At 46.3% G+C, this 13,616-nt stretch overlaps 1 protein-coding gene across 1 annotated transcript; it reads right to left on the reverse strand.

The window, feature by feature from the left end:
* Window positions 1-1,530: 1,530 nt before the first annotated feature.
* Window positions 1,531-3,508, reverse strand: ASPACDRAFT_111269 (uncharacterized protein). Its single transcript, XM_020195530.1, has 4 exons — window positions 2,922-3,508; window positions 2,726-2,851; window positions 2,577-2,669; window positions 1,531-2,518 (listed from the first exon to the last, which is right to left on the reverse strand). Exons 1-4 carry the CDS (start codon window positions 3,033-3,035, stop codon window positions 1,565-1,567), a joined length of 1,287 nt encoding a protein of 428 aa, XP_020059814.1. The 5' UTR covers window positions 3,036-3,508; the 3' UTR covers window positions 1,531-1,564.
* Between the last annotated feature and the right edge of the window lie 10,108 nt (window positions 3,509-13,616).

The following is a 13,616-nucleotide window of genomic DNA, read 5'->3' on the forward strand; positions in this document are numbered from 1 at the left end:
CAGGCCTTCTCTTCGTCGCACCCTCCGCCAACCACGCGTCACGGGTAAAAATGAGCGCCGCAAGGGAACACTATCAAGTGGCGTAATCTCCGTGGAACGCAATTATGATCTTTTACGTGGCTGGCTGCGGATCTGTTGATCGCGCCCTCAAAGCTAGGCGCAATTTTCTTTTTCGTATTAATGTCGACCGCCCTGTGCTTATTTGGAATTGCGGAGCCCCGTGGACTTCCCCAGATTCTGGCGCGGAGTTATGGGGAGTGTGGGGTCATGTTTTTGAGGTACCAGAGTTCGTCTTTCAATTGTCCCACTTCGGCCAGCAAGGAATCACGCTTGGCTGTTTCATTGTTCAAAAGATTCTGCATCCTCGCGTGCTCCGCCTTCTTCTTTATTCGGCACTTCTTAGCAGCGACGCGATTGCGCTCAAGATGCTTGGCCCTCCCGGTATTGACCTCGTTGCTTGTTGCTGACCTTGTCGAAGAGCGACGAGTCCATTGAACTGGCTGTTTATGTAGCCTTATCGATGGCATATTGGAGGCCTTCGAAACTTGCCTCTCATATGGCTCTGTCAAAAGGAAGTCCTCAATTCGTGATGGAAGAAACGGAGACAGATATGGAAATTCCGTTGTACTCAGAGTAGACGGCTGTGATGGTTTTATTGATTGTAGCAGTGGTCGATTAAACCCTCTAAGGCATTGATCGACGTGGGAGGATAAAGTAATGTTGTCATTGCTGGATGGATTCCGGGAGAGGAATATGTCCTGTTAATGTTGAAGCTAAAGGATGAGAAGTCCAGGAAAACAGGGATCAATTTTGGAACGTACAATTTTCTTGAAATTTATCTCAAATCTATGATGAGAGATGGCATGCAAAAAGCGGAGAACACCGTCTTATTGTATGACGTTTATCATCCATAGCCAAGGTACGCTGAAAACGAGGCTGCTTGATTCGAAGCATGACCTGATAACCAAGGCTAGTGTCTTGTCCGCCTAGCTTCAAGGAATGGTAATCTGAACCTTATAAAACCTGGAATCAACGAGAATCTATCCAGTGGGGTCCTTGACCTTACACTGTTCAGACTTGGTTCCCGGATAATAGATCCGCAACATTCGAGTTCTGATTGGATGTTATTTTAGGCTCCTTAATCCAGGCTGCCTTCTACAATAGTCTAAGTATTTTACAATACAGCTTCAGTACCATGTGTTCTACTATACAGGAAATCAGCAGACACGCGGTACCTCCTATATCCTCTTCCTTTCGTGACAAGCTGCAACTTCCTGCACAATGGCTTCCTGCTTACCGACATTAGTTTAAGCGCAATGGGATGAAATATGTTTAAAAGCAAAGTATACTAAAATATATGTAGCGCAGTATAACAAATACGTATGACTGGATTTGATACGTCCGTGTTGTCTTTTCTTTCGATTGCTAATTTGCAGCTTAGAGATTTCAACTAGTTGGTTACAATGTACATAATTTACGTTCGGGTTCCGAGCCATCTCAATAAGCCCATAGAATAAGAACCAAAATGATACCAGTCTTGAAAGAGTTGTTTTATTTCTTCAAATTAAGCCGCATCTGCTTTGGCCGCTCGCAACGAAGACGTCGGCAATCGAATAGCTACATCAATGGCGGAATGCCATTTCTCAGCCTCGTTGGGACTTTGTGCCCTGAACCTGAACTCAGTGGTGGTGTGAAATGGATTCACGAGGCTCCTGCTGGACAAATCCACGCCTTGAACAATGAAATTGACATTATCGACAGGACTGATGTAACAGTTCGCTAGGAACAAGGACAGCTCCGGAACTGTATGTCGGGAAAGGTCATCATAATAACCGAAACCATACAAGTAACCTGCTGGTGTAACCACACAATGGCAATCCTTAGTTGTACCGTGAGAATCGCATACTAGGTCGCCTTCGATTATAGGTTTCGTTGCTCGATGGTCCTTGTTCGGAAACGTTGTATATACGGACAACCTCTGCATAGCTTCATGATCCAATGGTGCCGCGTTCTTTCGCTCCACGAAACTGAACCATTCCAAATCCGGATGAATTAGCTGTGCAGTACCCAGAATGTCACCGTACATTGCACGTTGGTGATCGAACTGGCCACCCATAAATTGGAAGAGCTTTGCTAAAACACACTGCACCGTTTGTAAAATATGCATTTCGAACCACAGAAAAGATTCCTGAATCTCTCGATTTTCTTGTCGATCGTCCTGTTCTTTCGTTGCTTGCTCATGCAATTGGCTGTCAACAACCTGGCGGAGGAGGTAGGGATCATGGGACTGCTTAATCATGTTCACGGTGCCAGCATCAAAGGACCGAGTGCTCCTAGCAAGGAGAATAATATGTTTCTGTGTTGCGCGCCATGCTTTCTCGATTAGACTTGTTCCTCTGGATCTGTCAAATCTCAATTGTTTAGCTTTGAATTTGATTTCTTCAATCAGGCGCTCCAGCATAGGTTGCACACTGTCATTGAGATTCTGCTCAGCTGCGGCATACACATTAACCATTTCCTGGAGAGGAGCCTTAGATTAGCCGAGCCCCAAAGAACTATGCATTTGTAAATAGGACCTTTGTATTGATATATATGTCCTCGAAAAGCCCAGCCACCCCATCTGTGCTTGGTTTAAAATGATGGCTTTCCTTGAGCGGAGAGCTAACGCTCTTAGCCCAGAGAATCAGTTCGATGCTTCCTTAACTGCTGACGAGCAGATATCTACCTTCAGTATCATTTCATATTCCCTTGACTGAGATTTCTGCGCTTTTGCAGTTGCAACAATATATGAACGGAGATATTCGCATACGTGCTTCCACGCCATGAGGCGCTCGAGCAGAATATGAATAGTCTAGATGTAGGAAACACTGGTTACCGCCTTGTTGCCTTTAGAGGCAGCAATAGACAAATGTCACACTCACCTCACCACTATCAGAACCCAGAACTGGCTCCTCATCCGCTGAGCAACGGCTTAAACTCTCGCCGTCTGGGGCTCCTAACTGCTGGCTCTGCTCATCTGAGGCTATAACCGACATGTGTGAGCAACACAGGGGCTGGTACAGTTGGCGATAGATTTACGAGCTGCTAGAAAGTCAAGACTGTTCCGTCTTGCGAATTTTATACGATTCTGCGCAACATGAAGCGAGTTTGGAAGTTCGAGGGAAGGTATCTCCAGCCGACTTCGTCTGAGTACTAGCGAGTGATTACGTCGGCAGGATCCGTAGTGTTATGTAAGAGTGGCAAAATGCGGGATTGGTCGTAACCTAGTAAGTAAAAAAGCGCCTACGTCATGATTCTAGAGAATGCCGAGATTTCCGTGGTCTGGCTGATTCTGTTGATAGCGGTTGAATTATTCTATCAGATGCGTGAAATCCAGCTTAGCTGGCCAGGCCTAAGGACAGCTTGCAGTGATGGTTATTAAGCTGTGATCAAGATTCAGGAAGTAGGGAAAGTGAAAATGATGTGTAACTTAACAAGTGAAAAGCACAAACAGCCGTGAGCTGCTAAACTGTCCTGTTTGGCGATTTTTGACAAAATTAAAAGCGAGAAGTATCACGCCACTCAAAAGATGTCACGTGTCGTTCCTAACAAATTCAGCTAAAAATGCTCAAGTGCTTCAGAATGTTGCAGGTCTATTCCGATATTGATGATAATGTGCTTGCTGTTTTCAACCTGTTTGGCCAATCCAGAGCTATTTACTTTGTGTTTTATAACATCAACTGATTTAGTATCAACAGAGGCTTCTCCTGGTTTGGTCCGTACGGGACCGATTGAGAGGTCAAGGAGTAAGATTGCAGTCGCTTGAGTAAGAAGGTGGAGGAATTCCCACCATTGCAGGACATTAAAACACCAGCTCAAAGACGCCTGATCTGGTAGTAATGCTATAGCAGGGAGGGAAGACCGGATGCAAGCTAAAGCAGAAAGATTGCTGAACCTTGAGCGTGAAAGTCGTCCGCCACTTTTTCTCTCAACTGCAGGCCGGCTCGAACAAGGCCGATTCAACACGATTTGACCGCTATAGTAAATGATAGGGAGCGAAATCTGGAACAGAGAGTTGATAACCCGTAGCGGAGTACCCCGGTTGTCTTGGAAACGAAAGGATGGATGCAAGCTTGAAACCCAGCTATCCATCTTTCTGCTGAACAGTGCAATGCGACTTTCGATCCGGCGCCATTGTGTTCGATGGCTAGCGGTAGAATATACTCCCCGGCCGATAGCTTGAGTGATCAGGCAAAGGTCTACTAAGTAGAAGTGGTATGGAGACGAGTTAGGGCTTATGGTCTTCAGAAGAGCTCTTTGGGAGTCCAAATGCTTCGTATTCGTAGACATGATCCACTTCAGGCTATGAAGCTGCGTAGCTGGATCCTCGGGACTTCGATAGGTGTCGATCCCGGCGTGGACAAGAGTAGGAAACGTGAGGGGCGGAGGGAGGGTGCTTGAGGATGATCCAGTACAAGAATCCCTTCCCCTCATAACGGATAGTAGGTGTGCTAAGCGAAATATTGACCACCAAAGTTGCTTTCGAGTTTCCCCAGAATTCACGTCAAAGCTATCATTTTTTCTCTGAGAATTGAGACCTAGTGAAACACCGGATCGTACTGCGATCGCAATCATTTTCCAGGACCTAAAGCGTTAGTTGATAACCAAACAACCTGAATTCTCGAACGCACCTGTTTATCTGCGAGATAGTAGGAAAGAAAAATACCATCAAAGCTTCAACCTGCATTTGCTGCAGATTATCATGCTCATAGAGGATACTCTCTGGGGTACAAAGCGCCTTGGCGCGTGCAAAAAAGTGTTTCTCGTCTGCACCCCCTCCATAAGACTGGAAAACACGCTGCCAATAGCGAGGCCGAGATTAAAGATGGCCAGCCATTTTCTGGCAGGGTTGACAGAGCCTCGAAGGTAGCAACGACGATGCTGATCACTAAAAAGATCCCGGCGAATAAATGGCATAGAAATTTGGACCTTATCAAGGTATGTCTGTAGCAATTTATCTGACAGGTCCTTTGGGGGAAGAATGAATGGATTGGGGACGGTTGGAACAGAGAGGATCGGATCATCAAGATGACAATTCACTGATGCAAGCGAGCCACCGGTTGAAGCTTCGTCACTATCCCATCCCATTGTCTCTGAATGCACCAGACCGCACTTTAGTGGGGTGGTCCCGATATATAAAGGACGCTAATGCTTGAACCTATGTCAAGAAAATTATTTTTGGTATCCCGTCTTTGAATATTTGTCTTTGGTAGCTTGTCCTATGATCTACCTGAATATGGAACAGCGTTCTTATGAGATGGGACTATACCGCAGTGGTATCTTGAGATATTTCCAGTCTCGGGAACTTTGGCAATATGAGCAGGTTCTCATAGTACGACATTTATCACGGGAGGAGATTCTCAAGAACGGTACCATCTCAAGAGGGTCGTTAAATGACCTAGTTCCCAGGAGCTTTGGCCTCTCAAGAACTCAATCATAGGAGACTTGTCTCATCAGGTAACTCTCGACACTTTAGTCTTTAGGACGCCTACACGAACCACTTTCCGTCACAGGATGAGCTTCCCGGCATTATATCGCTCCTGGGAACTTCTTCAAGTTATGTCCAAACTCTCAAACCAATAGACGGTCTTGGAAAACTATTCTCACATGGTATATCCTTCTATAATAACATTCGTAGACTCTAGTCGGAAAGGACAACGTAAAAAGGAAAAATGAGGGAAGGCCAAAAATCCTATAGCTCCTCAACCTCCTCTAGCTGTTTGAGCTGTCTTCTTTTCAACGGCCTTACTGGCCTGATAGGGAACTGTGGCATTAGAGCCATGGCTCCTACAGATTGCCTTTCAGCCACAAGTTTCTTTTCCTCTTCAGCTGAAAACATAAAAATAGTATTATAACCATCCGTAGTTCTTGCACGGAAGCACATTGCAGGACTGACACTGTCTCGAAGATGAATATAGAGCGCAAAGCCTTTTTGCATATTCGTTCTACATCTGTAATGTCTGAGGGTTGTATCCGGATAATATCGGCCACTCGGAATTGACCACGCTCGAAAGACATGAATTTGAAGTCAATCACTCCTATCTGGCCTGTATTGGCGCTTGAATGGACGGCTGCAGGATGAGGCGGCTCATAATGGATCAGCTGTTTCCCGGCATGGATGGAGTGTTCAAGCCAGTCGTTGCGGCTCTTGCCTTGTCGAGGCTCGGATCGGACACAGCCCCAACTCTTTGTCCGGCAGGATCTTCAGAGGAATCTACTTCCTCTTCCATTGCCCCTAGAGGAGCCACATTCCTTGTCTGGTCTTGTGAATGTACAGATTGGCTTTGTCCACTACCCGAAGGGAAGATTTGAAATTCTTGCTCGAGTCGTTCACGTTCCCAGTCTTCATCTAGTCTCTCTCGTTCCTGAATTGCCTGTATTAAATTATCGAACCTGTGTTGTGACTCGATGTCTCTGTCATCGGCAATGCTACTTCTCCTTCGTACAGAATATACAGAGGGAGAATAAACTCTAGCAGGATTTAGATCCTCCTGTTCTGAATCTTCGTGTCCCGAAGCAGTCTCCTCGGGGGCTGAAGGTTGTACTGGGCTTTGAGAATGAGTAGTATGTGCATCGCTACTCTTATGTTGGGAAGCAATGGGAGACCTTAAATCGAGAGGATCAAGCAATCGCCTTTGGGAAACCTTATTTGCTTCTTGGCCTTTCGGTGTCTCTGCAGAGTTATTTTGAGGACGGTCTTCGGCAGCTACGGAGCTTTCAATACTCATGTGCTCGTTCTCAATGCCGTCCTTGGGATCAGTAAGGGCTACCTGGTCATCTGTTTCCTCTTGGTAGTCCTCCTGGTCTGACCACGGTGGGTTCACCTGTTCTGGTTGAACAGCTGGAGCTGGACCAGGCGAGTTGCTTTCATTTACGAAGAGTGGGGATGTATGTCGCGTGGATATACCGTGTGGCGAGCTTTCTGCTGTTGGTTTTGAAGACAAGCACCTTCCAAAATAGGCGAAATAAATACAGCGCCGAATGAACAAGGTCGTAAGGGAGCGAATGGTGTTTCCGCATACATATTATCAAGGAAAAGGTGTGGAGCATCTTGTGCATGGGCCTTGTTCTGTGGGAAGCCACTTCTCGCTCGGGAAGATACCTTAGTGTCAGCGAGGAACTCGAAAGTTGTTTGTCTGTGTTCAACAGCTACTGAGAAGCACTTAATCATTTGGTCAAGGAGTGTCTCGAATTGTTCAGGTTCGTAGTGAAATAATCCGGTTTTCGGGCTCGGAGCAAAGCATGACGTGCAATCAACCGGTCAGACAACCTCTGAAGTAGTTGTTTGATCTCCTTTGACTAAAACCCAAGTCGGCGGGCTAGTTCGGCTATTTTGAAAAGTACACGCTTATCAAGCTTTCCGCGTTCAGATCTGGTTAATAGCTCCTTATTGTTCCTAGCGGGTGGCAGCATCGACTCATAATGACGTATTGCGTACAGCCACAGCTGCCGATATTCCATATCGAGCCTTTTTATACTGTTGGCAGCCTGTCGACGAAATGCGAAACTCCGAAATTTGTACTAAATAATCCGTAATGTTTGGTACATCCACGAAATTTCTCTTCATGGTATTCCATATAGACCCTTTCGGGGTGCCGAAAAGCCGTTTTATGCAATGTGCGCAGCGTTCGAAAAGTAGAAGTCTTTCCAGAACGTATATAGAGATGGTATAATCCCATCAAAACGCTTAATACGTCTCCAAATTTCTATATGTTGAGATTCATCGAAGGAAGGAAATATTTGCCCGGCTAATCATAAGTTCCTTGAAGTTGTTTGCATCGGTCTTGCAGTTTCCAGGAGCCTTTGATTGTAATTGCAGCACTCTCTCAGGATCGATGCGCGTGAGAGCATTTCGGTCACCGTCGACAAACGACAAGTATGTGTCAAAAATGTGATCAAGGTATGTGAGCACTTTCTGGATAGCTGTTAAACATAGTTAAAATGTATAGGATCTGGAAATGTACTTCGATAGACTTAACCGCAATAAGCTGATGGAGCAGGCTAATTTTCATACCATCCAGCCAAAGACTCGGGATGGCAAGTAACCTATCAAATCCTTCACGTAATTCTTTATTGTATCTTTGTTCAGCTGCTTTATTTGGTTTTGGTTGTTTTCAGATAAGCGCGACAACCACTTTCGTCGAAGCGAACTATTTCCCTTGCTTTTGTATTGTCGGACTTTCCTATATATCTTGTTATCTGTTGATTTTCTCTCGTTGGCGTACCCCTCAATTAATGATGTTCTTAGGGGTGTACTGATGTCTATCATATGGGACTCCGATCAGTTTAGAAATGAACAATTTCTTGTTGGAGATATACCGTCAAGGAAAAGATCTACCGTCCACCATCGCTCGGCGGGCACTAATACCTTAGACGCAGCATGCAGCATATAAGCGATGGCGGCTATGAAGACCTCTTAATTGTTCTTTTGGGAAATTTCAAAGTAGGTATACCTTTCCCAGAGCTCGTCAAAAGTGAATGAGCGTGGATATCAGCGTTCTTCAGCGCGTCCGCTAACGCCTGCCGTGAGAGGGTGGCGGGTACATAGTTAGCCAGCTCAAACCGGCGGCAACCGCTCTTTTGGAAAGTATTACAAAGTCTTCCCACGTTTCTATGATTAACCCACTGGCTTCTTGAACTCCCGACGTGGATCTCCGAAATCATAACTCTGGCGATGCCTTTGTACTTCAATCGCCGCTCGTCAGCTTGTTTGACTTCGTCTTCGGTCAGAAAAGCACGACACATCATGAGAGCCTCTGCGAAATTGGTCTTTTAATTTAGCAATATAAATGTCACTGTTTCCTATTAAAGTATTCGTAATCTTGAGCCTGGCAATTTTAGGGACGTGCTCCAAACTCCGATAAGGGCTACACCAGGGAAAAATTGTGGGTAGGATCAAACATGGTCTCGGTTGGCATCTGACCACGGCGTTGGTGGTCTCAGGGATCTGTTTTGGTGCTTGCAGGGGTCCGTTTTTGGTGGCCGCAGGGATCCGTTACGGTACCCGCATGACTGCCATGGTGAGAAGTCCCAATGAGTTCTAGTGCCAGTCGTGGCTTCCCTCGGTTTGTCTTGGCTTCTACTTATTCCTGCAGAAGTGGTAATTGTACCTGACTTCAATTGGATTAGTCTCTTCCAACCTTTCTACCTGATACACTATTCCTGACAACTCAATGGACCATGGAGATAGAAGACTCACATACTTCAATATCCCTTTTGATAGGGCTATTGATGCGCAAGTGAAAAAATCAGGGCCCGGGCATTCTAAGGATTCGAAAATAACCCAGGAACGTGGTCATGATGAAAGTACCTATCCGACGGCACCACTAAAGAAACGGAAAAGTACGCATGATAAGATATCTTCTACTGAAGCTAATTTGATCAAATCAACTACCAGAGATTCAAACACGAATAACCATGGAACAAATTAAAAAAGATCTACGAGTGCGACCTGGCTGGACAAACGGTAGTTGTTGCAAAGAAATCCAAGCCTAACCAGCCGTGTTTCCTTAAGACATTCTTCGGGGACGAACTTGATGAGCTTCTTCACAGACTCCTATTCACTAAACACGAAATATCGCGTCAGCAACAGATGCCTTCGCTACCACTGAGGGTCTTTTTACTATAGGTGATTTTATGCCTCTGACTCTCGGCCATATTGTGGCTTGCCGTCACTACCCTGATAAGGAACAGCTGAATGCCATAATGACCCAAGTCCGCTCTCTGACCCTGACCCTAGTGGATGCACATAATAATGATGGATATACAGATTTTGAACGGCCTTTGCTACATTGAAACCCAGGGCCTCTGGGCTCCTCTGGGATTTTGATGGACACCAATGACCACATTAGGATTGGTATCACTGACTCCATGCAAACCCTAATTGAATTTAGGCTGACGGAGATTTAGGCCGTCTTGAAAGGTGTACTTTACGAACCAAGAAAAATTCTAGCCATGCAAATATAGTTGGTAATATTATGATGGAGCTGTTGCAAAATTATACTAAAGATGATGGAATTGTTGGTATTGACAATTTGGATCGTTGGCCGTCTGATTCACCTCCTGTTACTTTCCTCTCCTCCACGGATACCTTTTCGTAAGGAAACCCTTAACGGGTTAGCTTGGTTCGCCATGCATTCTACAAAGACATTTTGGTCTTACACATCATGACACGCTATATTCTACACTTGACTGTATCACCATTGCTACTGTATACAGTATGCTACTTTCCATCATATTCTATCCTTCCGATGTTCTAGCGTACAGTATGGATGGATGGATGGATGGATGATGTCATTTACCCTGACCCCTCGCAATGGAAAGCGATATGCAGGCTACAACAACTATAAATATCCGTGCGTACGTACATGTAGAGCTTTCCACTTTCTGGAAACGAACTTAGGGCCTCGTCAAGGCCTGCCGTGGCCTAATTGCCGTTCACATTGTTAAACTGCCCTCTTGGCGCGCGACTCCGAAACCGTTGTGACGCCTCAGCAAAGTCTAGTACAGCCTGAACTGTCCTAGCCCGTGTGACGGTGTCTGGCTTACCTTCATTACCGTCGGTTGAGCCTCCCAGCAGACTCGAGACACTGCCAAATGTGTCTCCCATTTTACCCCTTAGCTTCCTTCGAATACCCCTTAGCTTCCTTCGAATACCCCTTGATTCCGGGCAGTCCACCAGCACGTAGGTGACTGTTTCTTGCGCGCCGCACACACACTTATCATTGTCGCGAAATCCGAAGGTCTTAGCGTAGGCAGATAACCAATTGTGGCCTGTGCGTAGCTGTGTCAACAGGTACGCTCGGTTCGGTTCCTCGGCAGACTCCCGTACAGCCTTCTCGTGTAGTTTGCTGGCAGGGTGTTGTCAATCTTCCGTAGATGGCCGCCTTTGTTAGACGACCTCCATAGTGATCAAGGATATTACCCCGGAGGCGCGCACTTTCCCTCGAGAGTAGCGAGCGAAAGGGGTAGGTTTTGCCTGGGCCCGCAGTGTCCTTAGCCAGTCGGTCTGCAGCATCGTTTCCTGGGTTATCGCAATGTCCTGGCACCCGCTGAAGGCGGAGTGCGATGCCTGCTGCTTGGGCTTCCGTAGCGGCCTGAAGGATCGCGTGGATTATCCGCTGTCCAGATTTGTTCCTTGGATTCCGAATTGCCTGCAAGGCTGATTGACTGTCGCACAGGATTGTTGCTTGCTTTGGTCTGTTGGTAAAACCCTGATGGGCGAGCATGCACACCATGCTAGTAGCGTAGAGGATGCCAATGAGCTCCGCAACGTGCACCGACCACCGATCCATTGGCCCCACTTGGACTTGGTTGGATTCAACGACCTGCAGGTCGTTGTCCAGTGCTGCAACAGCCTCATCCAGGTGGCTCTCGCGTCCAGAGGCATCTGAACAGACAACAATGTCCGATTTGGACCGTACAGCTTCGGCTCGCTCGCTGTTTTTCTGGCGTACAGTACGTTGCGAAACCGGTGCAACCGCCTCCACTCTTCGAGTGATTTTCTTGGCTCACCGCCAGGAGACACTAAAACATATTCGGAATAGCCTCGGAATACCAATATTTCTGTATGAGGCTCGATACTAAAATAACCTTTAATAAATATAATATCTTGTTTCGTAGCAGTATTGGCAACTTAAAGAGAATATATATGATTTTCTATCAAAATGCGAGTATGTTAAATACTGGATTTTGGGATTGCCTAAAGAATGTAGCAAGCTAACACTTTCTTCCGCTACTTTTATATCCAAGCGACGGGCTGAGGTTCTTACTCGGCACCAGGTCCTGTAAAAATTGGCTTAAACTACTTGTGTATTGTACATGCAGGCTCCTTATGAACCTGCTTATCATAATACTAAGCCTGTTAGCCTGTCCTTACTTCTTGACGTCCTGTACTGTAACACACTAGGTTAAAGGCACTGCATGGAAGAGCAACAGGAAATCGAAAAAGACAAGTGCAAGGGAGATCCTTACCTTGGCCGGGACGGTCCGTATCCCCCAATCAATGCCAACATTCTGTCTTCAGGGTCTCCGGTCCCGGCAATGAAAAGGTTGTCTGAAAGACAGATGAAACATCTACTGCGTATCCATTGGGAACCCCGAACCCTTTGACCTAGCAGTTAAAGATTATAACGAATGGCTGCAGCCACGTGTCACTGATGACGCCCTCAGGTTAAGCATTCCGAAAAGCCTGCGACGTGATGCTTGACGATGGTCTGGATCTCGAGCAGCGCTACAAAGACTGAGATCCGAATTTCTTCATCAACAAGGGAGTAAGGAAAGACATTCCTCGTCATTCTGTAGAGAATATTGCAATTTGGATACAGAATTTGAAGAAGCCGGTGCATGTCTGCGAATTTGTTTAGAGCGGATGAGGCAGAGGTTTTTCGCGTTTTTGAGAGTCTGCTTGGAAATACATATTGTGGTTATAGGAGTGTCGGCTTCTAGATCTCCGATGAAAGTTTCGTCTCATGAATTATGCAATGGCGACCGTTGTTGCCTCTCATGTGCGGAAACATGATACACTACGTCTAATAAAGACCCAGCGTAAAATCATAATATTCGTATGGGTGAATGTGAGGAAGGTGGCGAATATGGTAAGCAGCCCCCGAGATGTCCGCTACTTGATCCATTATAAGCCTATGTGGTATAGCCTCTAATGAGTATTGGAAGGAGGGTCTGAATGCATATGTCAAAGACATTAGAGTGTAGGCTGAACGAGAGGCTCACAAGAGGCTCACGTTGCTGCTGAGAAAGAGAGCACTGAACAAGGCGAATACTCAGGAAACGGAAAACTTGTGTATTCTCTTATGAGGCACGCCCAGGTTTAGTGAAAGGAATACTCTGCGAATCTGACTGAGAGCCTTGATCTATGAGCGACATCAACATATCCCCGAAATTTGCACGTGAAGAGTCAGAATCACGGCCTTGTATATCGAAAGACGAGCCCAGCGAGCCGAACGGGCCTGAATTTGAGTAAGAGGATGCCGCGTCTGTACCCTCCGAGGCCGTTGCTAACTGGACCCCTAGCGGCGAATCACTCGCCTGTAGTTTCATAATCTCGAGATCACCTGCTAAGACACTGATATCTACTACTTTGGCCACTGCGATAAATTGAAAGCAAGAATAACAGCGGTAGAAGGCCCGTGATGCTGCTTCGCTATAGCTCCCGAAGACGAACAGCCACCGAATGGCATTCTTTGTGGAGTCTAGAATCACAGAAAATGAAGCTTCTGAAGCGCTAGCCGTGACGAGAGTCGTAGATATGTGGATGAGCAGGATGGTTGTGGCTTGAACCATGAAATGTAAGAGACACCACCATGGGGCGACGCGAAGAACCCATTCCATATCCGGCTGGCTAGGGAGTAGAGACACCACTCTCATCGAGGTGGAGAGGCAGGTCGGTGTTCTTTGGCTTCCAGAGTCGGGGTGAGGAAAGCGGATTTCTGTTTTCTTATCGATTTCAGAAACTATAAAGCAAGGCCGGTTGAAAACAACGCTGGCGCTATAAAAATGGAACGCCAGCACCGTCTGAGGTTGAGTTAAGATACTTGGAAAAGGGGCTCCTTCTTCATCGG

The sequence above is a fragment of the Aspergillus aculeatus genome (assembly GCF_001890905.1).
Source record: "Aspergillus aculeatus ATCC 16872 unplaced genomic scaffold ASPACscaffold_2, whole genome shotgun sequence".
NCBI classification, from domain to species: Eukaryota; Fungi; Ascomycota; class Eurotiomycetes; order Eurotiales; family Aspergillaceae; genus Aspergillus; species Aspergillus aculeatus.